The sequence below is a fragment of the Echiichthys vipera genome (genome assembly GCF_963691815.1).
Source record: "Echiichthys vipera genome assembly, chromosome: 15".
Lineage (NCBI taxonomy): Eukaryota > Metazoa > Chordata > Actinopteri > Perciformes > Trachinidae > Echiichthys > Echiichthys vipera.
In genome coordinates, this window is record NC_139840.1 from 12,316,092 (window position 1) to 12,340,482 (window position 24,391).

The 24,391-nt window shown below is 39.5% G+C and overlaps 4 protein-coding genes across 8 annotated transcripts in view; 2 read left to right on the forward strand and 2 right to left on the reverse strand.

Moving 5' to 3' along the window:
• Positions 1–2,301: 2,301 nt before the first annotated feature.
• Positions 2,302–5,995, forward strand: arf1 (ADP-ribosylation factor 1). Its single transcript, XM_083928228.1, has 5 exons — positions 2,302–2,379; positions 3,633–3,820; positions 3,930–4,040; positions 4,194–4,318; positions 4,438–5,995. Exons 2-5 carry the CDS (start codon positions 3,676–3,678, stop codon positions 4,594–4,596), a joined length of 540 nt encoding a protein of 179 aa, XP_083784354.1. The 5' UTR covers positions 2,302–2,379; positions 3,633–3,675; the 3' UTR covers positions 4,597–5,995.
• Positions 5,996–7,310: 1,315 nt separating this feature from the next.
• cUnh1orf35 (chromosome Un C1orf35 homolog) lies at positions 7,311–12,671 on the reverse strand. Of its 2 annotated transcripts, none has more exons than XM_083928097.1 (8): positions 12,203–12,671; positions 10,632–10,782; positions 10,493–10,538; positions 10,288–10,370; positions 9,748–9,820; positions 9,469–9,548; positions 9,220–9,342; positions 7,311–8,143 (listed from the first exon to the last, which is right to left on the reverse strand). In XM_083928097.1, the coding sequence occupies exons 1-8, from the start codon at positions 12,297–12,299 to the stop codon at positions 7,861–7,863; spliced, it is 936 nt and encodes a 311-aa protein (XP_083784223.1). In that variant the 5' UTR covers positions 12,300–12,671; the 3' UTR covers positions 7,311–7,860. The 2 variants fall into 2 exon arrangements, with proteins under 2 accessions (XP_083784223.1, XP_083784224.1); XM_083928098.1 differs by having other exon boundaries at positions 7,311–8,147; positions 12,203–12,666.
• guk1a (guanylate kinase 1a) lies at positions 11,970–20,181 on the forward strand. Of its 3 annotated transcripts, XM_083928100.1 has the most exons (8): positions 12,070–12,109; positions 12,705–12,813; positions 16,438–16,551; positions 16,886–16,927; positions 17,368–17,603; positions 17,712–17,796; positions 17,879–17,964; positions 18,759–20,181. In XM_083928100.1, exons 2-8 carry the CDS (start codon positions 12,780–12,782, stop codon positions 18,795–18,797), a joined length of 636 nt encoding a protein of 211 aa, XP_083784226.1. In that variant the 5' UTR covers positions 12,070–12,109; positions 12,705–12,779; the 3' UTR covers positions 18,798–20,181. The 3 variants fall into 3 exon arrangements, with proteins under 3 accessions (XP_083784227.1, XP_083784226.1, XP_083784228.1); XM_083928101.1 differs by lacking the exon at positions 12,705–12,813 and having other exon boundaries at positions 11,970–12,109; XM_083928102.1 differs by lacking the exons at positions 12,070–12,109; positions 12,705–12,813 and adding an exon at positions 15,499–15,536.
• Positions 20,182–20,248: 67 nt separating this feature from the next.
• obscnb (obscurin, cytoskeletal calmodulin and titin-interacting RhoGEF b) overlaps positions 20,249–24,391 on the reverse strand; it is a 58,043-nt gene continuing 53,900 nt past the window's right edge. Inside the window, exons 79-83 of one of the 2 annotated variants that reach the window (XM_083928095.1) lie at positions 24,190–24,292; positions 23,952–24,081; positions 23,667–23,760; positions 23,428–23,470; positions 20,249–22,751 (exon numbers count right to left, since the gene is read on the reverse strand). In XM_083928095.1, the coding sequence (XP_083784221.1) occupies positions 21,641–22,751; positions 23,428–23,470; positions 23,667–23,760; positions 23,952–24,081; positions 24,190–24,292 (1,481 nt within the window). In that variant the 3' untranslated portion in view covers positions 20,249–21,640. The remainder of the gene's footprint in view (positions 22,752–23,427; positions 23,471–23,666; positions 23,761–23,951; positions 24,082–24,189; positions 24,293–24,391) is intronic. The other variant, XM_083928096.1, reaches the window with a different exon arrangement.

A 24,391-nucleotide genomic window follows, 5' to 3' on the forward strand; every position in this document is an offset into this window, starting at 1 on the left:
AACTCTTGACTCAAGAGTTTTCTCTCCAAGAGAGACGTGGTACTCAATGGTGTTTGTTTTTTTAATCCATAAAGCCCTTACTGGAATATCACAATATTACTTTTCAGAACTGCTTCATGTTCCACAAGCTAGGTCTGAAAAATACAGTACCAACCTAAAATCGATTCACGTACAGCCTACCTTTCACACATTTTAGAAGTTTGATCTTAAACCTTCTCAAAACATTGTTTAGAATGATATTGGCTCTTCCCTTTTTTCTCTTTGCTTTTGTAGTTGACTCATTGTGATTTTAAATGAGCGTCGCCCCTCAGTCTCTTGAGTATAAATAAAGGTTGAATGATTGAATGAACCTCTGTTGTCACACCTCAACACCTGCACCTGTGCTCTGACTCTGAGAAGAATGGGGGGGTTGACTTATGCTTAAAACTTAACAGTTTATAACTATAGTTTACTTCTTGACCTGTTAAACTATATATTTTAAACCCAATTGTTGTAGTTTTTGTTGTATTTGCATTGAGGAATGGCAGACAATGCAGTGCTGAAGCCTGGGTCTTCTGGTGTTTATGTTTTTGCTGTAATTTTAACAGTATTGTGGGTCCAATTGAAACTGCTACTACCCAAAGGGAAAGTCGCTCATCCGGAAGTAAATATGCAAAACCATTCCAATGTTATGCAACATGGGAACGACAGGTTTGGCTCTCAAAACCATGTTTTTAAGCTGATAAATTGGAGCAGTTTGACATGGCCTGTGATATATTTGCATTTGACAATCTGAATTATAGTACAATGGGCAGTAAAATGCTTTGTTATGCAAGAATAGCTTTCCAAACTTGTCGATACTGCACAACGTTTGGCAAAGTCAGATTAACTAAATAGGATGTTATACAAAAAAATAGCATATTTGCATGTTTTCTAAAAGCAATATGCTTTAAGAACCACCTCCTGTATTGTTTGAAAAACAATGTTTTTTGGGGTACAAACAATATCTGCAAAAGAAAATGGAGATGAAGAGAGAAAGGAAGTCTTATACTTGCTGAGGGTTGTGTTATAATGAATAAGTTTTGAAACATTTTTGTATTTCGATTTTGCTGAAAACTGAAATAAATGTGAGAATCTACAAGAATATAAACAATTGCTACTCAAAAAACACCTTACACACACACACACACACACACACACACACACACACACACACACACACACACACACACATTTAAAAAAAGACAGAAAATATGCTAAGTGCGATCTCTCAGGCATTTGGCAGAGCAAAACCACAAATTATGGTTGCAGAGTGAGACAGCATTATGAGCCTTCACTGTGTGGTCTATCACAAGCTATAGACCCTTCTCTCCTCCTTTGTTGAGCTCTCTTGCCCTTCTACCCTCCTGCTGCCCCCTCTGCTGGGGGTAGCAGGCATAGTTGACCCTGGTTAAAATTCAACTGGCCCAACAATGGCATGGGTAGACTTTTCCTTAATGACCTGGTCGTGGATCAAAAGGAAGTGGAAGTAGCATAGTTTAAAACAAATACCTCTATAGATTTAAAGTGATTCAAACCGTGAACAACCAAAGGTCATCACCAGGATGCCCCTTTGGCAATAAAATATTTCCTCTCTAAGCATCAGTCTAGACAATTAATCCACAGCACAATATTCATTATTTCATTGTAGGAGCCGTTTCCTTGCAGTTTAATATCAGGAACCTCTTAAATTACAGACCTCAGATGCATGCAAACAGATTGTATTGTGCATAAACTCCATTTTTGAAGTTTCTCTGTTTAATTTGTATTGAAATTTGAATTCATTGGCTTGAATGCTGTGTAAAAATAAACATAAAATGTTCCTGAATTACAAAACGATGTTGTAAGGCAGGAGATGTTGTGATCAAGATGGCAGGAGCATTATAATAACTATGCATTTATTTTTTACGACATATATATATATATATATATATTAATTATGATTATTCATTAAGTGTTCATCAGCTTGTTTTTTTTTTATGAATGGCCTACTTCTTCACTCTGTATGACGAGTCATGAGAGCCATAACATGCAGCTGAAAGCTCTGGGATAAATGGCTACTTATTGGAACTGGAGTTAAAGGACATTTTCTTAGAAGAAAGTATAGCTTATTTAATTATTACATAAAAAATAGCATCATAATAACCGAAAACAATTAATTAAACAATATCAGCGAAACTTGAAATTACCCCCCGGCCACAGGGGACGACATTTTTATATTGTCCTTGTCTTTTTTTAATTTCTTTTTTGTGATGATCGCGGAAGTGTTGCTGAACGGAACCTCTGACGTGTCAAACTGTCGCCATTTTCCCGAGGAAGGAAACGCCTTGAAGGCAACCAAGTAGGAAACATATCAACCGCGTAAGTGTCTAAGAGAGACTTTATACTTATTTATTTTTGCCAAATTATTATGTTGCTTATTAAAATGTAATTGTACATAAATGCCCTGCGTTTTCATGCAAAATCGGGGTTTTTTTTGGACGCGGGGACGATATGACGTTGCACCGAGAGAAAAACAATGTTTGGCTGCTTAGAGCTAACGTGAACTTTGCCGAGTATTCTTACGTTATTTCTAACTAACCTACCCGAATACACTAATCAGACTGTCTCGTCTTATTTCACATTCGTGTCCGCATATATAAAGGCGTGCTTGAATGTAATGCTGATTTTTCAGTGAGTTGTCAAAAATCCGAACTGGTCGGACGACTATTAGCCTCGCACCGTACCAAGCTAACGTTGTTGTTTTTGTTTACGTAGGTTTGAGGGACAACTTTAAGTACTACACCGTGGCAAGCTCAATGCCAAACTACTCTACGGCGATTCCTTGGTTCATCATTTATTAAAATTCCGGGGTCCTAACATATAAATTCCGTCATACTTTCAAAGAAAACACATTTACTGGCGCAGGTTGACGGCTAGCTAGTTGCTACTTGCGTCACCGGCTACATGTGTGGCTTTGGCTGCGTAACGCTGCGTTATATCCTGATTCGGTCACAATCAAATGTATTTACGTTAATCATTTGCGACTACGTTTCTTATTTCATGTGGCCAGGACGCTTTTTTTTTTTTTAAGTTGTATTAAAATTAGATGTCAACAAACACCAAATTGAGCAAGAAGACGTTTCATTTCCGGTGTCTCGGATTGTCTGGTGGTGAACAAGTAAATGTGTTGGTGGTTCCTCAATGAAACGGCGGATGTTACATTTATTATACAGCCCCTAATGTACATAAGTGAAATGGTGTCGCCAACATGATTCATTAACTATGAGTTCACACTCTCATAGTTATTACTCATAGATCACACAAGACAAATATAAGCAGTGACCCTGCCCTCACATTTGTGAAGCTGGAGCTCCTTTTTAACAATTGGTCAAACAATTAATCAGTTATCATAATTGTTGTAGATTTATTTTCGACCCATCTGCTTATTAATCCATGAATTGACAAACTGTTTCAGTTCTACTCCAAGTCATGTTTGGTTACTAGTCGTAAATGCTGCTCTATATGTTGTCTGTATATAATATTTGTTGTTTGTATATCTGGAGTTTTGTTACAAAAGCATTTTAACCCTGGGATTATTAAAGTATTTCTGATTCTGGTGTCGTTTCCCCCAGCTTTTTTTAATTTTGTCAAAGCAGCTTCCCGTCACCAGCCACTATGGGAAATATCTTTGCCAGCCTCTTCAGTTTTCTCGGGAGGAAGGAGATGAGGATCCTCATGGTGGGTCTTGATGCTGCTGGAAAGACAACTATTTTGTACAAGCTGAAACTTGGTGAGATTGTGACTACCATTCCCACAATAGGTAAGTGAGGCATTGTAAAATAGTGTTAGCATGTTGTGTGCCCTTATTTTTGTTAAATGACAACTTCAAGTGTGTTTTTAATGTGATGATGTGTTTTTTTCCCCTTCAGGTTTTAATGTAGAGACAGTAGAATACAAGAACATCAGTTTCACAGTATGGGATGTCGGTGGTCAAGACAAAATTCGACCGCTGTGGCGTCATTACTTCCAGAACACGCAGGGTAAGTTTAGTATGTCAAACCCTAAGTGTCTGACATTTGTCAGTCACTTTGTAATGAGCTTATTTAAAAAATAATTCACTAAATTTTTTGTTGATTTGTATTGGAAACATCATACAGAATCACACACTAATTTGTCATTTGCTCTTGTTCCAGGTCTCATCTTTGTTGTGGACAGTAATGACAGAGAGCGATGTCAGGAGGCTCGTGAAGAGCTCTCAAGAATGTTGGTGGAGGATGAGTTGCGTGATGCAGTATTACTAGTGTTTGCCAACAAACAAGTAAGTACTTATGAATATTCTTTATAAAAGCAGGTGTATTTCATAACCATTTTCCTGCAAGTCTGCTGTTGAATTCACAGGGCCGGCTTCTAACATTTATCACCGTTTGTTATTTTTAGGACCTTCCAAATGCTATGAATGCAGCAGAACTCACAGACAAGTTGAATCTGCACCACCTACATAACAGAAACTGGTACATGCAGGCGACCTGTGCCACCAACGGAGAGGGCCTCTACGAAGGACTGGATTGGTTGTCTAGTCAGCTCAAGAACCACTAATAATCACCTGCTATCCACAACTAATCTACTGCACACAATCTCTGACCTTGCTCTTTACTTCTAGGGTGTAAAAGTGCTGGAAGCTGCCCTCACCCCAGCTGTTATTGTCACAAACATACAGGCTAGTGGTGGGGGATCACTATTCTGTCAGGTTTTATTATTTTATTTTATGTAATTGTAAATATATTTGGTAATGGGTCAGCTTATTGCACTTTTACAAATCCTACCGTGGTTCTTTCTCTTTCTGGCTGTTGGGCAGCCACGTGTGTGCGTTAAATAAATAAATAAATAAATAAGAGATGTGGGGAATAGGAATATACCAGCACGTTTGCCCTGGACCTCAATGCAATCTTATGACTTATTATCTGGTCACATGTACTGTAAGAAGTGATCCATTAGGGGCTTTTACTTTATCAAAAACTGAATTAAACACTGATGCACTACTTGCTGCGACTGTGTTCACTTTAACCTGTGACTACATGTACCAGTCGCACAAGTTAACATTTAATGAACACTGGCATCGACTAATTTTAAACTGTACTGACATTGCTTTGTCCAAGTTGAGAATTCCCGTCTGTAAACACTTACCAGCCTTTGTTATAAAGTATGTTGGTTTGAATGGATTAATGCTGCAACAATCTCACTCTACCTGCTTCGTGGTTGTTTGAAAGGCAGGCGGTTGAGTCAGCGTTGATTTTTTTGTATTTCTGAGTCTCAGGTTTATCATGTGCTGCCTTTGCAATATACTTGTTAGAAAAACTGCATAATGTGGTTTGTTGGTTTTTAGGAACATGCATATTTACTGGGTGTTTACATCATTAGGCTGCACAGGAACTATTATCCCACTGAGTACTTTTTTCAACAGCCCTATACTGAACTTGTGTACTGTGCAAGGTAATTGTAACTAAAGGAGGTACACATTACAATGACCTTTGTGTCTTCACTAAAGGCTGTAGCAAGTCATGCCTTTTTGTATTCAGAGTGATCAATTCTGAGAAAGGTCGTTTTTTTTTATGGCAATACAAAATCAGTTTTGGCTACATATTTAATGTACCAGTATTTCCTCCTTTGCAGCACGTTGTGCTTGGGCTAATCTGGAAGCCATACATATGCCTTCTTACCAAGATGCATGTTGCCTTTATTTTCAGACTTCTTTTCTAAAAGGTTTGGGTGTTAACTTTACTACTCTGAATATGTTTTGAGGGTGCATCAAACATTGATTTATAACTGCCTAAATATTTGTAAGTGTGTTAAAAATGTTAATCACTTAAGTTTGTAGGTTTTTTTTAATGTAACGCTTGTTTTGTGAGGAAAAAGCACTGTAAAGTGACAGGATAAAAAAATGTTTCTGCAACCGATTTTTTCATTCTCACTATGCAATAAAACTGCTGAATGTTAAGGTGTGTAACGTAGCTTTTCTCCATATTGTCATTTTACATTGCAAATTTGAATCTTTACTACTAAAAGATATGCACACTGTAACTTACTACCTTTTATAAATACAGTAGGGTTAAAATGAGTCAAATCAACTGAATATAACAACACATTTGTCAAATATTCTGTTTCCAGCTTCTTCAGTAGGCTTTTCTCACAGCAGACATTTTGACTCATAGCAGGAAAAGCACCGGTGTTACAAATCACACTAATGACAGGTGTTATTTCATTTAAGTGATCCAGTAAACAGCCTGCACGATAACGTGACCTGAAATTGAAGCCGCTAAATGGAATTCAGCCATCATTAATTTAACAATTTACACATGCTTTTCCTACTGCGATGAGTCAAAATGTCTATAGAGTATTTGCTACTTTTCTTTTAAATTAATTCAATATTCTATTTTGGTCTGTTGGTTGAACAAAACAAAGTTTTCACAATCATCTAACATTCTATTGACAAGTGATAAATTAAAAAAAAAAACGCATTAGTCGCAGCCCTAATATACAGAATTGTAATACATTTTGGGAAACTATACTAAAATTTAACAACCCAGCTACCTGGAGTCATAGCAACCTGTAAGGGCCATCACCCTTTGACCCTAAAGAAAAAAATGTGATGCCCCAAGGTGATGTAAACCACCCAATGTTTGGTTTAAAGCAGTAATGCGGAGAGCACTCCCTGTTTCTGTGTAGGGGTGGCAATCCAGAACAGCATTCTTGCAGGTTGATTAGGCTGCTATGGTTAATGCAGCCAAGCCTATAAAACATGCCAGGAAAGTATGGTGGTGGTGGTGTAAGGGGAGGGGAGTTGGAGTCTTGGGTCCCTCGTAGGGCTGCTTTGTGTGGCCTCCTCTCCTGCTGCTCCGTCAGCTTGGTTTGTGTGTGGCAGTCTAACGGTACTCGGCCATATAAAAGGACCAGCCTGGTTTTTTGCACTCTTCTTTATGAATGCCTTGCTCTTTTTTAGTGAACCCCCCAGGTGCCAGCCAGCAGAATACCCTCTTTCAGACCAATTCAAGGCAAATGCAAACACTACACTCTATTATGACCAGTGGAGAGCATTCCAATGGTATCGCACCAGTCAGGGAGCTGAACCTAGAACGGTGAGGGATTAAGGAGCGCTGGCATGATTAAGTAAAAGAAAAGGACCGGAGCTGCCGAGTAGTGCAAGAGGCACAGTAGGACAGAGGACATGGTAAAGAACGAAAATGATGCATCTTATAAATTTTAATGAAAAACAAAAGACAATTGCTTGTCTCTTTTCAAACGTAGGCTTAATTTAGCAAGAGACATCTGCAATGTTATATATTTTCTCTGCAATGCTGATGTTAATGATACAAACATTACTGTGCTGATGACACAGAATGATAACTCATCTGTATGCGTTTTTTGAGATCTTTCACTTAAGTTGTCGTAAACATAGGTTCAGGAAGTTTCCAGGAAAAACCTTATGGCGCACAGGAAGAGATGAGATACACAATTCTCTAAAATTTCTCAAACAGAAACAGCAACCAGGGCCAGACATAGAAATAAAAGCTCATTTGTGTGCATAGCAAAATATTTTTTCTTGCATTGCATTTCATAGTAATGAGATAAATACAAGAAAATGCAATAGTACGACAATATAGAAAATGTGACATCTGGTGGTTTAATCACAAAAAAAAACCAAAATACACCATTGTCCCATGACCATCGTATTGGGAAAAGAAGTTAAATCATAAAGCCTGTGAGTCAGAATTCGACCTGTCCCCATCCACAGTCGGTTTGGCTGTTCGGGGTAAATGAGGTCTTCAGGGCCAGTCAAGCTGCTTTTAGAGCGTTCTGTCCATGTTATAGGGGGGATGGTGGGGGGTGGGGGGCATTAGTTGTCAGAGTCTGTGTCGTGGCGTCGCTTGTGGCTTTGTCTGGCACCAGCAGGGGCCGTCTTGTGGCTGACAGCGTTACGGGGGACAGGAGACCGCCCATCAGAGGAGTCTGTGTCATGCCGCTGCTGTCGATGATGGGGGTAGGAGGGCTGTCGCTCGGCCTTTGCTCCCCCCCTTGAATGGCTGTCATGGGGTCTGGCTCCACTCTGACTGTGGTATGATGGATTATGATGATGGTGGTCCTTTCTCTGCCTGAAGAGTAAAAAGGAAACAAACAATCGATGATTGGGTAAGATTTTTTTTGGGGGGGGGGGGGGGTCTGCCAGTTTAGCTTAGCTTTGTGACATCCACAGAAAATGTCCAATGAATGCTCTAAGCATATTATGGGTCCTCTGTCACCAGCAAATCAATTACATTATTCAATATGCCCCCGCCCCTCTTCTTACACACTCGATTTACAGGATAGAATATCCACGGCCTTATGATACATTCACCCCAAATTTAAAAGGTCATGCCTCAAGGTGCTGTGTGTAGGACAGTGCCTTAGTGCCCTCTAGTGCTGGCAGGCGTTTCATAGCCTGTAAGTTTGCAGCTTTGGTCACTATACAGGAAGTGGAGACAGTAACTTGAACACGTGCAATATAATCTAACAAAATAAAATACACCACTCATTGCTGTCACAACTCCATTTGGTTTGGAAACAGAGGTGATCTCCAAATTCATGATATGGGAACATGGGTGCTTTAATGGTGTTCCCGTTATTTTGTACAGCCCCAGGCAACAGTTGACAGCTAATAACTAAAAGATCTGTATGGAGAAATGAACCAACCAGGGGCATGCTAGGTTTCTGTAAGATCCAAACCTTGGAACAGATGAAAATGGAAAATGCAATTTTTTCATGCTTTACCTAAATAAACAAAATTTGCAGTTTATTATAGCTGTAAATAACTACCTGACAGATGTGCTGCTTATCCCCAGACATCTAAAGTTCCATTCAAGTTATTTCAGAGTAAAGTGAATACAAATGAGATAGACCTTACATTACCTATATGGATATGACTGGGGATAGGCTCATTCTCTTGGTGGTAAACAGACTGGTTATGTTTTTAAACTGTTTATTGTCTATCTAAGGAAGGGCTATCTAGAAGGACTAGGCGACTTTATTCTGAGATGCCCCTGGAATCCCCATGTTTCTTTCTAGCGTAAAGCACACAGGACATCCAACAAATAAGCATACTGACTGCAGACACCGTTCATGATATACATTTACATTCAATTATATACATTTACATTAAAACAGTCCATTGACGCCACCGGAACCAACCTCTTTCTGTTGTCATCCGACCCCGAGGAGGATGAGTCTCTTCTGTGCCTTTTCTTCTTTTTGTCCTTCTTCTTTTTCTCCTTTTTGCTCTTTTTCTCTTTCTTTTTCTTTTTGCTCTCATGCCTACACAGTTAAAAGAAAGAAATAAAGTTTGACTATTAAAGTAAACATTATTTATTTTGTGCCTGAAATATCATTCCGGTGTTCAGTAAGTTATCTTAGGTGGTGACTAATACAATGCATACTCACCGTTGTTCCATATCCCCTTTTTCTACACTCGGAGATATCTTTGTGGTTGAAGTTTCTGGACAACTGTCTGTTTTGTGGTGCTATAAAGAAAGCATTTATTTAATCTTGGCATCAGAAACTCTCCTTAAACTTTAATAAAATCTCTCTAAACACTCTTAAAATGTATTTACTACCCGCAAGATATTCAAAAGGCCTGTTTTTCCACCCATCAAACTGGCTTGCACTTACATTATAAACATTGGCCAGACAAAATGTTCAGAGAGGGAAAAAAATACTTACTGTAAAAACAGGCAAGCCTATTTTAGCTGCCTCCTTTTCCTTTTGCGAGAGCACCATTTTCCTTGAGCCTGCACTGTAGATGGAAACAAACACTTTACAATCACAGTGGATTAAGATAAAGAGCTCTCTTGCCGGCACTTGAATGTCAAGAGGAACATTTTCATTTTAAAGTGTTAACAGAACAAAAGAGAACAGAGTGAAAGTCAGAGACAGCTGATGTTTGCCAAAATGTTTGCTCTAAAAAACAAAACAACAACAGATGGGTACAAAGTAATAATAATGAACCGAAACCATCAAGTGGTGGATGTTTGTTGGATTGAAATGCAGTGTTTACTTCAAAATATGAAGATGCTCAGAAAATCTTTCTTATAACATTAAATTGGTGAAAACAAAACACTTTCCATGTTGATGCGTAAACTATGTGTACATACACCAGTACAGGGTTATATCATTGCACTTTTTCTTTACACATAATGTCCTTTCAATTGACAGGTTGTTATATCCCATATTTTAAGATGTTTTTAACAAAAGAAAAATCACCTGGAGCTTCCTAAGCCTGAGACACGGTCCACATTTCTCTCCTCCCCATCAGCATCTTCCCTCCTGCAAACATCTGCAAGATCCTAGTATCAAAATTGGGAAAATTCAAATCATTCCACCAGTTTTTATTTTAAAAAAAAAAGCTTGTCATTTCAAAATGTTCACAACCTTTTGAGTGAAAGCAGTAACAAATAAAGTGAAATACCTCTTTGGTCAGGCCAGTTGGTTGCCTCTTCATATTCTTGTGCCCTCTAGATAAGAGAACAGAAAAGATTAATCTCTGTTTATTTGCTGACAGACTATGGCGTTTGTCAACCATTTATTATATAGGAAGTTCTACGTACAAGGCAGCCATCAGTGCCTCGTGCTCTGCGGCTTTGACAGCGGCAAGTTCATCCTCTTTGGACAAAGGTTTGCCGTCTTTTTTGTCTCTTGCGTACCATGATAGATCTTTGCCTTTTTGCCATCTTCCTACCGGTGCCATCAAAGAGTTCCCTGGAAACAAAGATGGAAGAATTGAGGGGAAATTCTGTTTTTGAAACATGAGTTATTAAATTTTAACAAGCCCTCTTTATGCTGAACACCAGGCATATTTTTTAATTGTTTAAAAAAACATATTAAACGATTATCAAAACAGTCACCAATCCCTTTTTTGCAGGATAACTGATCATCAACTCTGTAATGATGTTGGGGTTTGTAGGTGCTGGCTTGAATATCAAAGCATGCTGCCACAGCACAAATTTGTTTTGGGGTTGAATTTTTTTCCGTAGCATGTAAAAAAAAAAACTTTGGCGAAGATATTTCCCTTTAGAATACACACATTTTGGGTTGCATCCTCTTCCCAGCAGCACAATCTCACCATACTTGAAAAAAGACCACACTTTCATTATACCTGTTTTTTATAAATGTACTTATCCTTGTTATCCTATTGATTTTGTTTTGTATGCAGACTACTATGCTTTTATGGGTATTAGTCTCCTTGACGTGTGGGCATACTTGTATCCCTCCTCCTGTGTGTGTGTGTGTGTGTGTGTGTGTGTGTGTGTGTGTGTGTGTGTATGTGTGTGTGTGTGTGTGTGTGTGTGTATGCATGCATGTTTGGTTACTGGTATTCATATTTTGTTCATATGCTATGAAAAAATGTCAATAAAATAATTATTACTTAATTAAAAAGCTCTGTCCTTGATGACACAGTTTCATCTGTGGTCACAGTAAGCAGTTTTATCAGAATCATAATAAACTCTATTGCCAAGTATCTAAACAGATTGCATAACAAGAATTTGAATAAAAAAATATAAAAGATATACACATAGAAAACACGGAAAGAACACATGAAATAAAACAAATACACAGAGAATTTAGGAATTACAACTATACAGGAAGAAGAACGCAAAACCAAATCTGCATATGTGCAGCTGACTGCGTTAATGTAACGCAGCACGATCAGGATTTCCAGAGCAGTATGTGTGTATGGCGTTATGTTAATATACCGTGTAATGTCCGTGGGGTGACTGAGCCACTGTCTTATTGATATGCGTTTACGCGAATTCATGTCCCAAAAATAATGTAATTTGATAAAAGAGTAGTGCATTCTGTGTCATCCTTTATGTCACAGCTGTGGCTGGTGCTACGTAGCTCTTCTTTGGCATGCTGACATGTTGCCAGCGGTGTGAGCTCAGGCAGCGGCAGCGGCGTGGCTACGTGAGTGTGTTGTTCGCTCAGAGGAGTGGAAGCTAATGAAAACCTGGACCTGCTGGTTGTAGAGTGGAAAACAGGACTAATATACCGAGCAGCTGTGTAATGAGGGAATCCACAACAAAAGGTATGAACATAGCAACCTGTTTGAGTACGGAGAAAGACTTGCAAACAGCTATTAGCAAAAGCGTGGTTAGCGCCGTTAGCGGACTTGACTTACCGAGGTAGTTTTCTCGGTGTTTATCCACTTTCACATCGTCCCAGTTGAACTGGTCCTGGCCTCCTCGGACCCCGCCGGATCTCGAAGCACCAAACATTTTAAGTGGGTTTCTCTGGAGACTTTAGCGAAGAAGACGCGGTGTTCCCCGTTAGCTCAAACAACTGACTTTAGCGTCATTAGCTCGCAAGTAGCGCTACTAAAAAGGCCCTCAGCGTTGTTCACTCATCCGGGTACTTTTGCGGTAACTTTTCACTTCCCTCCCCGTCAAAACAAAACTACAGTACTTACGAGTGCGCACGCGTGTCTCCCCCGGTAAAACTGTATCAACTAGTGAGTTACACGCATGTATTTAATGTAGGACCGTCTGTTCTCTAATGATTAAAACAAACTCCGCGTCTCTGTGTGTTTTGTCGCGCGCATCTCGACGCTCACGTTGTTGATGTTTGGCCCGCAGTGATGACGTATTAGGCAGCACATTTCTTCCCCTTAATGGCTCTCACAGCAAAGACGCAGAGCAGAGGAGGGAGAAAACCACCCGGAGACGGACCCACACTCTCGGACTAACCGTTACTCCCCGATGTACATGAGATATTTTTCCAGGCTATTGTCAGGTAGGAAGGAGGATACCTGTCTCTTATTCTATCACTACTGCCATTCATCCCCTTCCGTGTGAGATGAGTGAGAATGTTTCTGTTGCAGGGGGAGAAGAAGATGGTTGTTGTGTGTTCACTGAGCAGGGTTATCTGTTGTTTAACCTTCGTTTCGTTGGTCCTTGTAGATGGGAGCCATCAGTAATACCTGGTATAATGGTAAAAACAAGTCCATAGACAGGTGTTGTATCAATGCATCAAAGCCCAATGATGAGCTGTCACCCCTCCCCCCCTTGTTTACTTTTACGTTTACTTAGTTTTAATTGTGCTTCCTTAAAAACATTAAATCAGCATTTCCTTCCTAATCATAACATTTTATTGCTTCTGTGACAGTAAGTCAAAGTGCACTTTGCATTGCCTGAGTGGGTTATTTTATCTGTTAGATAATTCAAGCACAAGATGGTAACCAGTACATGCTATAATAGAACATGGCAAGTGCTTCTTTACACTTTATGCTATAGTTAGATTGACACAATTTATACATTAGGTGGAATTGAGAGATCAGGGCATTAGACTGCTTGAAAATGTGCCAACATAATCTCCTCACAACCCAAAAACCACTGTTAACAGTGTTTGGACATTACATACCGTATGTTGTACTTTCTAGGGCTGCAACAAATCATTATTGTGTTGAGTTCATCAACTGTTTTTTTATGAATAGATTTTTTATGTTTTTGTCAGAAAATTGCAAAAAAAAATCTGTTCCCAATTTCCCAGGACCCAGCGTGACTTATTCCAATTGCTTATTTTGTCCAACCAAACGTCCACACCAAATATATTCAATTTATTATCATATAAATCAAATTCTATAACGTTTGAGAAGCTAGACCCATGATGCCGAAACATTTGTTGATCATCTTATCGTTTCAGGTGTCATACTGAACACCTAGCAGACTACTGAGCCCTGATAGATTTCACATGGTTTCAATTTTGCTTTAGGGCAAATTTCAATCACATGGGGTTTAGTGCACATGGTTAAATTCAAGCACAGTGCAGCTTCCAATAAATGTCCGCTCATGCTAATTGTAAACTTGTATGTCTCTCATTTCCTGTCACAACGCTCTCTATCAGGTACAAATGGTTAATTCTTGTGTCATGTGGGTGTTGGCTTATATGTAGTCGCAAGTTTAAGAAGCTTTGTTCAAATGCTGATTTTTTTTTGTCTGTAAAATGTCAAATTATGATATATGGTCATCTGTTTCTCAAAGTGATTAATTAAAACAGTATATTTGGTCAGACTGGCATCAATAAAACGAAAATTAATAATTCATTATTAATATTATAACTCTTTACATTTGCAAAGTTGTAACCAATAATTTATCAAAATTGATTGATTAGTTACTGAATCAATTGGCCATCTTCTAATCATGGAAACAAATCTATTCACAAGCAAACCTCCAAATAATTGTTTTGTTTGCTAATGATTACAGTAGTTCTAGTAAAGAATTAGGACTCTATAAGATGGTCATAGACATTAAAATGTTCTATATTGTTTGTAAAGCTAAAACGATTAGTTAATGACCTAAACAATGCATGGCTTATCTGTTGTTTAAGTCATTTCTCAAGCAAAAATACTCAACTTTCTCTAGTTGCAGCTTCTCAAACGCAAATATTAGCTGCTGTTTGTCACATTATATATGCATAAATTGAATACCTTTTGAATTTTGGATCAGGTTTTATTTGGACAAAAAAAAACATTAAATGAAAGCCTTTGCTCAGTTGGCTAAACCATTAATCGAACAGATAATCAATAATAACAGTAATAATTAGTTGCAGGCCTAATTATTTCCATCTGGTGAGAGGGAGCCGATGCAGAGGATCCAAATAGATTAACGGATAACTTTTGAAAACCTTGTGATGAGGGTTAGGAGCTTCTTCCCTGGCTCCTGGTAAAATGAACTCCTGCACCTTTAATTAGCCATGTTCTGTTTTACGGGAAGCATTCAAGAGGTGATGGAGAATGACTCTTGTCATCTGCACCTGCACAGGAAAGCTCGCCTCGTCTGGTTTGCCTGGAAACAAGAAGGCGAACGCTGCGATTTTATTCTTGGCGAGAAAAAAGATCTTGGTGGCTTGCCAAAGGCCAGCATAATTTGCTTTTGTTTTTTGAAGATTGACATATTTAATGTGTAGTTTAATGCATTTCATCATGTCAAATGGAATACTTCATCTTTGGACTAATTGCCAATCTGTCTGATTCCTGACATCAATGTAAGTCACAGACCTATAACCAATAATAATGACTGTCGCTTTTCAGTGTACTTCTTTTAGTTACACAATAGAACGGCGATAGCTGGTTTCCTGTTGCATATATCTTATTGGATGTTCACAGTTGGTACTGAGAACAAGCTGGGATCCTGTTATACTGCATTGTTTTCTGCACATTAAAAAAAAAAAAAAAAACTAAAATTAAAACTACAATTGCTTAGAAAAATTGCCGGTTTTCTCAGCTTTTGGACCAGAAAATAAACATCTTTACTATAATATCACGTCATTCTGGATAAATCTACTCAACATTTTACATTTATCTCAATACATAACACTATCTGCTCGTGTGTAAACATGGCCCTGCCCTCTCTTTTTCTCTCCACCCTCTGCCCCCCCTAATCTTCTTGCACACAATTACACTCTCCCTGTTCACTTGAGTTTGCCGTGTGCTAGAGCTTTGTGTGTATTGACAAAAGGTAAGGAGGAACACTACAGGCTTTGCTATTTTCTTATACTTTAGATGCTTACCCAAGAAATGTTGGTAATGAAAGATACCTTGTGTAGATTAAATCACTGTATAGAGAAGGTAATATGTTGACAGTGCTATTTTGCAAAGATGTATAGCAGTTCTACGTAGGGCTGCAACTTACGTTTTTCTATTGTCGATTGATCTGTTGATTATTTTCTCAATTAGTCATTTGGTCTATAAAATTTCAGATAATGGTGAAAATTGATCATCAGTGGTTCCCAACGCCTAACATGCCAAATGTCATGTCTAATACTTAAAGATATTGAATTATCTGTCATAGAGAAAGCTGAAATCATAGAATTTTATCCCTTTTTTTCTTCTTACAAAACTACTCAAACGATTGATCGATTATTAAAACAGTTGGTGGTTCATTTGATTGTTGACAGCGACTGGATTATTTGGTCCATCTTTGCAGCTCTAGTACTATACTTAGAGGTTTAACAGTGATTGGATTGCTGCATAATTCAAAGAGAGTCTTAAGTCGTCCTTCACTTGATTATGAACCCATGTCTTTTAAAAAGCAGTATTTCCCAATAGCCTCTTGTATGTGTTAGATCAAGCGGTGTAGTGCTCTCTCTAATTAGTGATTAATTGTCCCTGCACCATGGTAACCACATGGCTTCCAACCTGTTGACTGTCTTTGCTCTTGTGGCTGGCCTATCATTTTATCATGTTCATCCCAGCGGGCATGTCTAAGCATGTTCACCCACTCTAGTGTTGTCAAATCTTCTTTTTTTTTGTTCCAAATTTGGTCCTATAATGACTCATGCCATAAGATTCCAGTGGTTATGTGTAATCCCTCAAGCCTTACCCACTTGTTTCCTATTCTGTCTCCACCTCCCTTTTAGCTATGGCTGGACCCAGGCCTGTGGTGTTGAGCGGCCCGTCCGGGGCAGGGAAGAGCACTCTGCTGAAGAAGCTCATGAAGGAATATGACAGTGTCTTTGGCTTCAGCGTCTCGCGTAAGTATGTCACTTAGCATTAATGTTGGTGGTGTTCTCACCCATTGTGAGGCTTGTGGTTGATCTGTATAGTCAATTTACAGGTGTACTTAATATTACGCACACAAGCAACTACAGTTGTTTAATTTAAATAGCTGCAATTAATGATTTTCATTATCAATTCATCTCCCTATTACCTTTCACATTTTATGGACCAAATGACCAATTAATTAAATTAATCCCCTCCAAAAAAGGCATTTAAATCATTAGTTGCAGCCTAGACTGATTCATTGCTGAATTGTTTCGACTCAAAATTCAAATAAAGTACAGACATAAATGTCTTCTCAACCCTCAGATACAACAAGAAATCCTCGACCTGGAGAGGAGAATGGCAAAGGTACAACATGTTCCTCCTCTTTTTATATCCACTGTAACTGTCAGGGTTCTTATGGGTGCTGGAAATCCTTAAAAATGCTTGAATGTAAATGATATGGTACTGAAATTTAGATTGTATAGGATACCAAGTCTACTTACAAACACCCTTCTGTAAAATGCTGTCATCCTTCTATTGCACAATAACATCTGATCTAATGTGATGAAGCGCAATGATCTGTATACTTTATATACCTCATGTACTGTATATACATATGTCATTTACCACAGCTGTAAGGTGCTGGAAAAGCTTGAAAATGCAGTTTGAAATCCTTATAAAGTGCTTGAATTTGACTTTGGGAAAGGTGTAGAAACCCCTGATCAGCACATCACATTTTTATGAGTCAGCAGTATTATAGCCTTCTGTATCTGTGTATTAAGGATGTCTCCTTTTTGGATTTTCAGATTACCATTACGTCACACGGGAGGTGATGCAAGCGGGGATCGACAACGGCGATTTCATCGAGAATGCTGTGTTTTCGGGGAACATGTATGGCACGAGTAAAGCTGCCGTGCAAGACGTCCAGGCCAAGAACCTCATCTGTATACTTGACATTGACATGCAGGGTGTGAGGAACATCAAAATAACAGACCTCAACCCCATCTACATCTCTATCCAGCCGCCATCGATGGCAGTCCTGGTAAGCACAGATGGAAATGAACTGCATCGAATCGATAGAGGTTCCTATTTTTTAGGTCAGAGAGGAGTTCCTGGGCGTGACCTCCGAATGTCTTCTGTGCTGTTGTAGGAAAAACGTTTAAGGGACAGAAAAACGGAGTCAGAAGAGAGCCTCCAGAAGCGTTTACATGCAGCCCATGTGGACATGGAGTTTAGTAAGTATTGATTGTTTGTTTGCAAAAATGTAACCACATAAACATTAAAAACATGACTGGATATAATTATATCTCCTTCTAGGTAAAGAACCTGGTATGTTTGATGTCCTTATCCTCAATGATAATTTGGAGGACGCCTACGGGCAGTTAAAACAAGCACTTCTTGAGGTGAGATACAATGATAATGTTTTTACGCGAACAAGATTCAATTGAAGCGAGACTATGTGACTTTTTACAGAAGAAAAACACCAATTTAAAAGTAGAAATTGATCCCACCGCTGGTCAGCGATTGTCCAATTCATAGCTTAGCAACTGTAACCAGGCACAGCAGGCCTGGCAACGCTACTTAGGCTACATTCACGCTAATATACTTTAATTTAAAAAACGCAGAACTTTTTGCTACATTTACACCCGGTGTCCATGTTACTTCGACCACGTTTTAGTCTGGACAGTCAGAAACGGAGACCTTTTGGAAATTATTATTTGCCACGCCCCTATCACGTAATCCCTTTAAATTCTGCATTTTCTAATGCTTCTACTGCCTACAGGCTCAGGAGGCAAACTATTATTTGTGTGATTTGCGACAATTCCTGTGTCCAGCGTTGACACCCGTACACGCATTCCCAGCGCACGTGAATAGTCTGTGATATGCGTTTTCAGGAGTGCTAATACGGATGAAGATTTGGTCTGAAACTGTGCTAAAAACACTCGTGTGGACAGAGATTGTTTTCGTTATAAAACTGTTATCAAAATGGAAGCGTAGTAGCGTGGATGTAGCCGCGGAGGCATACTTGGCTCCTAAAGAGTTTGGAGGGTTGTGTCTTTTAAAATTCTTTTATTTAGCCTTTCCAAAAAATAAAAGGGCAAAAGTGTAAGAAAGGGAATGTACATTTTGTTAGCCAGCTCTTTGCAGTCTCACGTTCACCACGGGGCACGTTCTAAAAATGTTTTTTCTCCTCTAGGAAATCAATATGGTCAAGAAAGTCAACATGTCTTCGTAGGATACAGCCAGCATCCCGACACCTTTTTAGTCCTGTCCAGCCACTCCTCACCAAACCACAGAACTCGATTCCAGTTTTGAACATTCCCTCAGATGGTGGTTTGTGAAGCTCATACTAACATCCCTTAGTGGATACACAAATATGTTTGTTTCAGATGGCGTTTAGAGGTAGTTATCACCAAATAATATCATACTGTAAAGTGGAACTTTTGTTTTTTTCTACTGATAGGAAGCGCTTTCCATTTTTTATTTTCACGTGTATGAAGAAAATATACTCCAATAATGCTTACTTGAAATGGGACAGGCACAGAATGCCGGATGCTCTGTTGGACAGGGTTTACTGATCACAGATATACTCCTCGCAGCTTCGTCCTCTCACCTACCTGGACTAACACAAATAGGGAGTAACATAACTCATTCCATCATGCGGATAAACCGGTCTTTCAAGGGTGTGGAATAGTTTCTAGGTATAATGATTAGTAGCTGGATAAGTTTTGGTACTCTTTTTTTTTTTTGTCTTTTTAGTTCAGGAGGGGAACTCATCTGAAATGTTACGCATAATTTGCCACAGAACTCTTTTTATAGTTTGGTTTGCTGGATAGCCATAGATACTGTCGTTTTCTGGTAGTTTTAAATTCTATGACGGAGAGCGTCTATGGAGAGTGTCACTTGGAGCAACTCGTTTTCGCTCCCAACTCTTCATTGGCATCTGATAACGCTTAGAAGAAAGCAACAATTGTATCTAATGTAATTTAGACAGATGTTCTATAACGGAGCAATTGAATGTTTGTTTTCCAAAATTTGTAAAACTTTTATATTGTGTAACTATCATTTCGGAGCTTCTACTGTACAGTAAAATCACTTCCATTGGACTGTTTTGATTTCTAACTAAATTAGAGGTTTTCAAATTTGAAGGAAAATTAAATGGCATGTTTCTCCTTTTTTACTTGTTTACTGAGAGAATATTTATGACCAAGGTATATGCAGGCATCCTGAAGTTCAATGTAATACCTTCAAGACCCCTTAAGAAACATTTTAAGAACTTATTGCCACTTCCAGTTCTAACAGGTTACATCAGCGACAATGATTGTAAGATAGCATAACCAAACATAGGTCGTAGGTTGTGAACACTCCATCACTGCAACATCTTTCAGATTAACAGGGTGGGAACAAAGCACGAGAATGAACTGAGTGACTAACCATTGCAAAGTTTATTATAGAGAACTAGTAACACAAAGAACTAGTAACATAATCTTGTTCCCTATAACACACCCACACTCTTGAACTCTTTATTAGGCTACTATATATCAATTATTTGTTATTGTTTTTTGTATCTATGTATGTTATGGTGCAATTAAAGTTTTTTGAGGTTCGTTAAACACCCATGATGTTATCCGTTGTGTGTGCTTTAAATTAGAATTGTGGAGAAAAAAACTGGCCATAATTGTTATTTGCAGTACATCCGTTTATTAACACTGAGTACTCAAACGTGTTTCAAAAAACTACACATGTACAATACAAGCAAGTACGGTTAGTGCTTTGATATTCATACATGACATGATCCTTGTAACTGACTAAAATACCTTTGAAAACCAAAACACCACAAATCTTCAAGGGGACAGTTACTGTATTCTAGTCACTTTTTAAACTGAAAAGGTAGTAAATTCTGTGAGCTCAAGTACTTTGCACAAACTTGCTCACAATCAAATTCAACATCATAGTTCTGGTTACTCTGAATACACACCATCTGCTTTGAAAAAAGCAAATACATGCAGCCACTCGTCTAAATATCTATCAATTACATACGACTGTCCTTGTGACATTCTGTGAATTCACAGGTGATTGCACTGCATCAACAGACACAAAAATGGTTAAAAAGCTCCATCTAACATTCACTTGACGGCAGAAACATCTGTTTCACAGTAATAAATGATATAAATGCAGTCAAACACAGAGATCAACAGAAACAGGTTCACCTTCCAAATGATTTGCCTGTAGAAATCCTATATTTGTATAAGCTGCTCACCAACAACTCATTCACAAACAAAGTAGTATAGACCTTATGTGTGATTTTACCAAATTGACTACAATTTGATCGCACGTCTTTGATTAAACTTAAAACAACAAGCCCATGGACTACAACGGTCACCAAAGTCCTGTTGTTAATTATACACCATCAGTGTTGCATATTGAAATAAACGTATGGCAATACTGAATAGGAAACATGTAGACATGACCTCACAAATAGTCATTAACTCCAATATTTGCTGCTCCAGGAATCTAAAGCACTGCAAAAGTGCAAAAGGCAACATTTCTGCAAAGGTACAAAAGGAAAACCCCCCAAAAATAAAATGTATTTACCTAAATATACTGTTTAACTATTTGTTTGTGTATATAGGAGTACACAGGTGTCATCTCTAAGGATAAAGCCTGGATCAGCTGATATTAGTGGGTCAAGGTTCATGATGTCGTGAAGTGTGTTTAAGTGAAATTGTTCATCAGTAATATGTCAAACAATCATTTCCTTTTTTTTGTCTGTCCACCGTGTATGTTGTACAAAACATACTGCATATGTCACAAAGCGTGCTGTAACATGCTTACAGTGACAGTAATAGCTACGTTTTCCAACTCACCTAGTCTAAATAGACCATCTGACTCTAACCATCTGTCAAGAAAAAAGACTCAGGATGAGCCTATTTTCTGATGGGCAGCTTCAAAATGGAATGGTTTGTCAAATGCAGTAAATAAACTTCTGGTTAGGATATGTCTTATTCATCATGTAAGTAGAAATGTCCTCATTTAAGACTAAGAGGGTTTGTGGTACCAAATTAAAATGGTTCACTATTACTGGTTCTGATAAAGTTTATCGCTAATTTGAAGAGTGACTGGGTTGCCCACTGATGTGTAGCCGTAGGTTTGAGTTGACACTTTGGTTTTAAAGCTCTGCTGCCCACCTTCGACTCTCTGCACCTCTGAGCAGTACGAAGGCTTCACTTCCAGCTTGGCGTGGCTCACTTGGATTGGGACGTGCCTTTCCGTTCTGGACTGGGCTCTGCTGGGCTGGGGGGCCGTGGATGAGAAAAGGCTGCCGGAGAGATGTTCCCTGAAGCGGCCGAAGAAGCCGCTCCTTTGTCTTGGGACCATTACGGGCCGCCCTACGTTGAAGAGCACCGGCTGTCCCACCGTGGACCCGCCAATCTCCCTCTGGAGCACGGAGATCTCACAGGGCTTTTCTGCCGCAGGGTTATGGGTGCTGGAGCAGCCGTAGGTCTCTCCTTCTTCTGGGACGTAATCCTCCAAGTCTTCGAGGGTCAGAACGCGGCCTTCTTGTGTCAGGATCTGAGACTCCTGCTCTCTCAGTGAGTTCTGATCATCGTCTTCATCATCGGGTTCAAAGATGACGGTTTGTTCATCGTCCAGGTCCTCGCTGTCCTCTCCAGCTAGAGTGAGGACAGATGAGAGCTCATGTGGCTCTCCGCTGACTCCAGAAACAGAGGCAACGTTACCCTCCTCCTCTTCCCAGGACAGCGGCTGGCTGCTGACGTCTCCCTGCAGCTGGGCCTGCTCCACCAGCTTGTTGTTGGAATTGTTAGCGTTTGGGTTTTCTGGTGGAGACCTTTTAGGTCTGGAGGGAGTAGCTGCGCGATCCGACCCCGCCGGAGAAATGCCTCTCCTCCTGGCCAGCCTGGGAGATTTATTCACCTTATACTCGATGACCTCCTCGACCTCAACCCACCTGGGCTTGGTCTCCATGGCCCTTGCTTCAGCACGCTCGGGTTCGGTCACATAGAGGGTCGGGATGGTGGTCTTTCTCGGAGTCGGCATCCTTCTCAGCCTGGCGGTGGGCGGCTCTGGGGTGGATGTCTCTGAGCGGTGGGCTCCAGCAACAGTCAAGCCGGGCGACTTGTGCCTCCTCATACGTGGGTTCTTCACCACAGTGGTTATAGTCTCCTCGCTGGGGTAAAAAGAAATAGACACAGACATTATTTGAGCTATAGTGAAAGAGGCTGCATGCATTTTTCACACAGATGATTGAAGCTGGTGGGCTTACACTGCCACTCATGAGTCATCAGTACAAGTGACACTGAGCTATGTAAGTGATTAGAAAAAGATAACTCCCCAAAAACTAGAAAAAAAATATCTGATGTGAAATAAGCTCTTGCCACCTTAGGCTTTGCTGCACTGCAAACTGTGTCTCTACAAATATAAATGCTGTGTGGGGAGCTGCAATAATAAAGTTGCTGGTTAAAGAAGACAGCACTCTGGTGTTGACAGCCCATCCCTTCCCACTCAGGCTTTAAATACAACACAGTAATGCATACACAGGGCCATGGAGAGAAGAACACACATCCGAAAGAACTCCACATTGTCCATTTTATACTTTTGGCAAACAATATCTTACACAGCCAAGCCCAAAAATAAAAACATTCAGTGCGTCTGTATCATAAAGTAAGGTAACTACAGAGGAAATATATCCTGAAATAAATATCTTTAAATATTTTTGATGTTGATATATGATCTCACAGTCAGATATTAAGTTAAGTAACATTTCTCACTCAATTAACCAGGAAATGTAATGCACAGACAAACCAGTGTCCAACAAGGTAGCAGACATGCTTGTTCATACTTACATGATGATGGTTTTCCTTGGTATTCTAGTCTCCTGCTCAGTAACTATGGAGAGGAGGCAGACAGAGAGATTAGCCTTATAGCTATGGTTGAAACAAAATCACATCTAGAGTGCATCAACTGCTTGTGCACCTTAACATCTACATTCAAATATTATTATTCAGAACCTAAAAAATGTTCATTGTTATACAAAGAGTCTAGAGAGTGTCTCATTTTGTGAGGATTAAGTCAGTGTTCGTACCTTCAATAGTGATGGCCTGATCACCAGTGCGAGCCACTGCAGAGGGTGGAACTAAATCAGCAGCACACTTGTTACTGCCCAGACGGTTGGACAACTGGCAAAAGCAGGGAATAGATGTTTAGAGTCTAAAAGGCCTGTTGCTTGTTGCTGCTATCAACTGACTGAGTCAACACCTGGGTTCTACACAAAATTTCTGCCCACAGGTATTGTTCCTTCGTCATCACTACATATAATTATCACAAAGTTTGTGATTCAAGTACGATTTTTTTTTATATGTTGACTAACCTCACACTCATAGTGTCCCAGGTCTCTCTCTGTCAGGTTTTTTATTATCAAGACCAGAACCCCACTGCGGAGCTCGCTGTATGTCTGATACTTTTGCTGATCAGTCAGCAGCCGGCCGTCCTTGAACCACCTTGACCATAAACACAGCGAGGGGAGAGAAAACGAGGTTAACACGCCGGGCAACAGAAGTTTCATAGGACCACCTTAATGTACTTAAAATGTTCTGCAAATTTCATACCTGATCTTGGGGTTGGGGGCGCTCTGTATGACGCAGGTGAACTGAGCGTCCTCGCCAGCAACAAATGTAGCGTTCCTCATTTTATTCACAAAACGAGGAGGCACTACGAGAAACATGTCAGCATACAGTACATCTTTGAAGACTAATATCTCATTAAAATAAATTGGCTTCACAAAAATCAAACTTAATTCCAAAAGGTCTA

Excerpts from the sequence above, each read along its gene's own strand:
- arf1 (XM_083928228.1), top strand. The coding sequence starts at position 3,676 with ATGGGAAATATCTTTGCCAGCCTCTTCAGTTTTCTCGGGAGGAAGGAG. Across the intron at positions 3,821-3,929 it reads GACTACCATTCCCACAATAG|GTTTTAATGTAGAGACAGTA; the intron begins GTAAGTGAGGCA and ends TTTCCCCTTCAG. Across the intron at positions 4,041-4,193 it reads TTACTTCCAGAACACGCAGG|GTCTCATCTTTGTTGTGGAC; the intron begins GTAAGTTTAGTA and ends CTCTTGTTCCAG.
- cUnh1orf35 (XM_083928097.1), bottom strand. The coding sequence starts at position 12,299 with ATGTTTGGTGCTTCGAGATCCGGCGGGGTCCGAGGAGGCCAGGACCAG. Across the intron at positions 10,539-10,631 it reads GAGGCACTGATGGCTGCCTT|AGGGCACAAGAATATGAAGA; the intron begins GTACGTAGAACT and ends TCTCTTATCTAG. Across the intron at positions 9,549-9,747 it reads TAGGCTTGCCTGTTTTTACA|CACCACAAAACAGACAGTTG; the intron begins GTAAGTATTTTT and ends CTTTCTTTATAG.
- guk1a (XM_083928100.1), top strand. The coding sequence starts at position 12,780 with ATGTACATGAGATATTTTTCCAGGCTATTGTCAG. Across the intron at positions 16,928-17,367 it reads TGGAGAGGAGAATGGCAAAG|ATTACCATTACGTCACACGG; the intron begins GTACAACATGTT and ends TTGGATTTTCAG. Across the intron at positions 17,604-17,711 it reads CGCCATCGATGGCAGTCCTG|GAAAAACGTTTAAGGGACAG; the intron begins GTAAGCACAGAT and ends GTGCTGTTGTAG.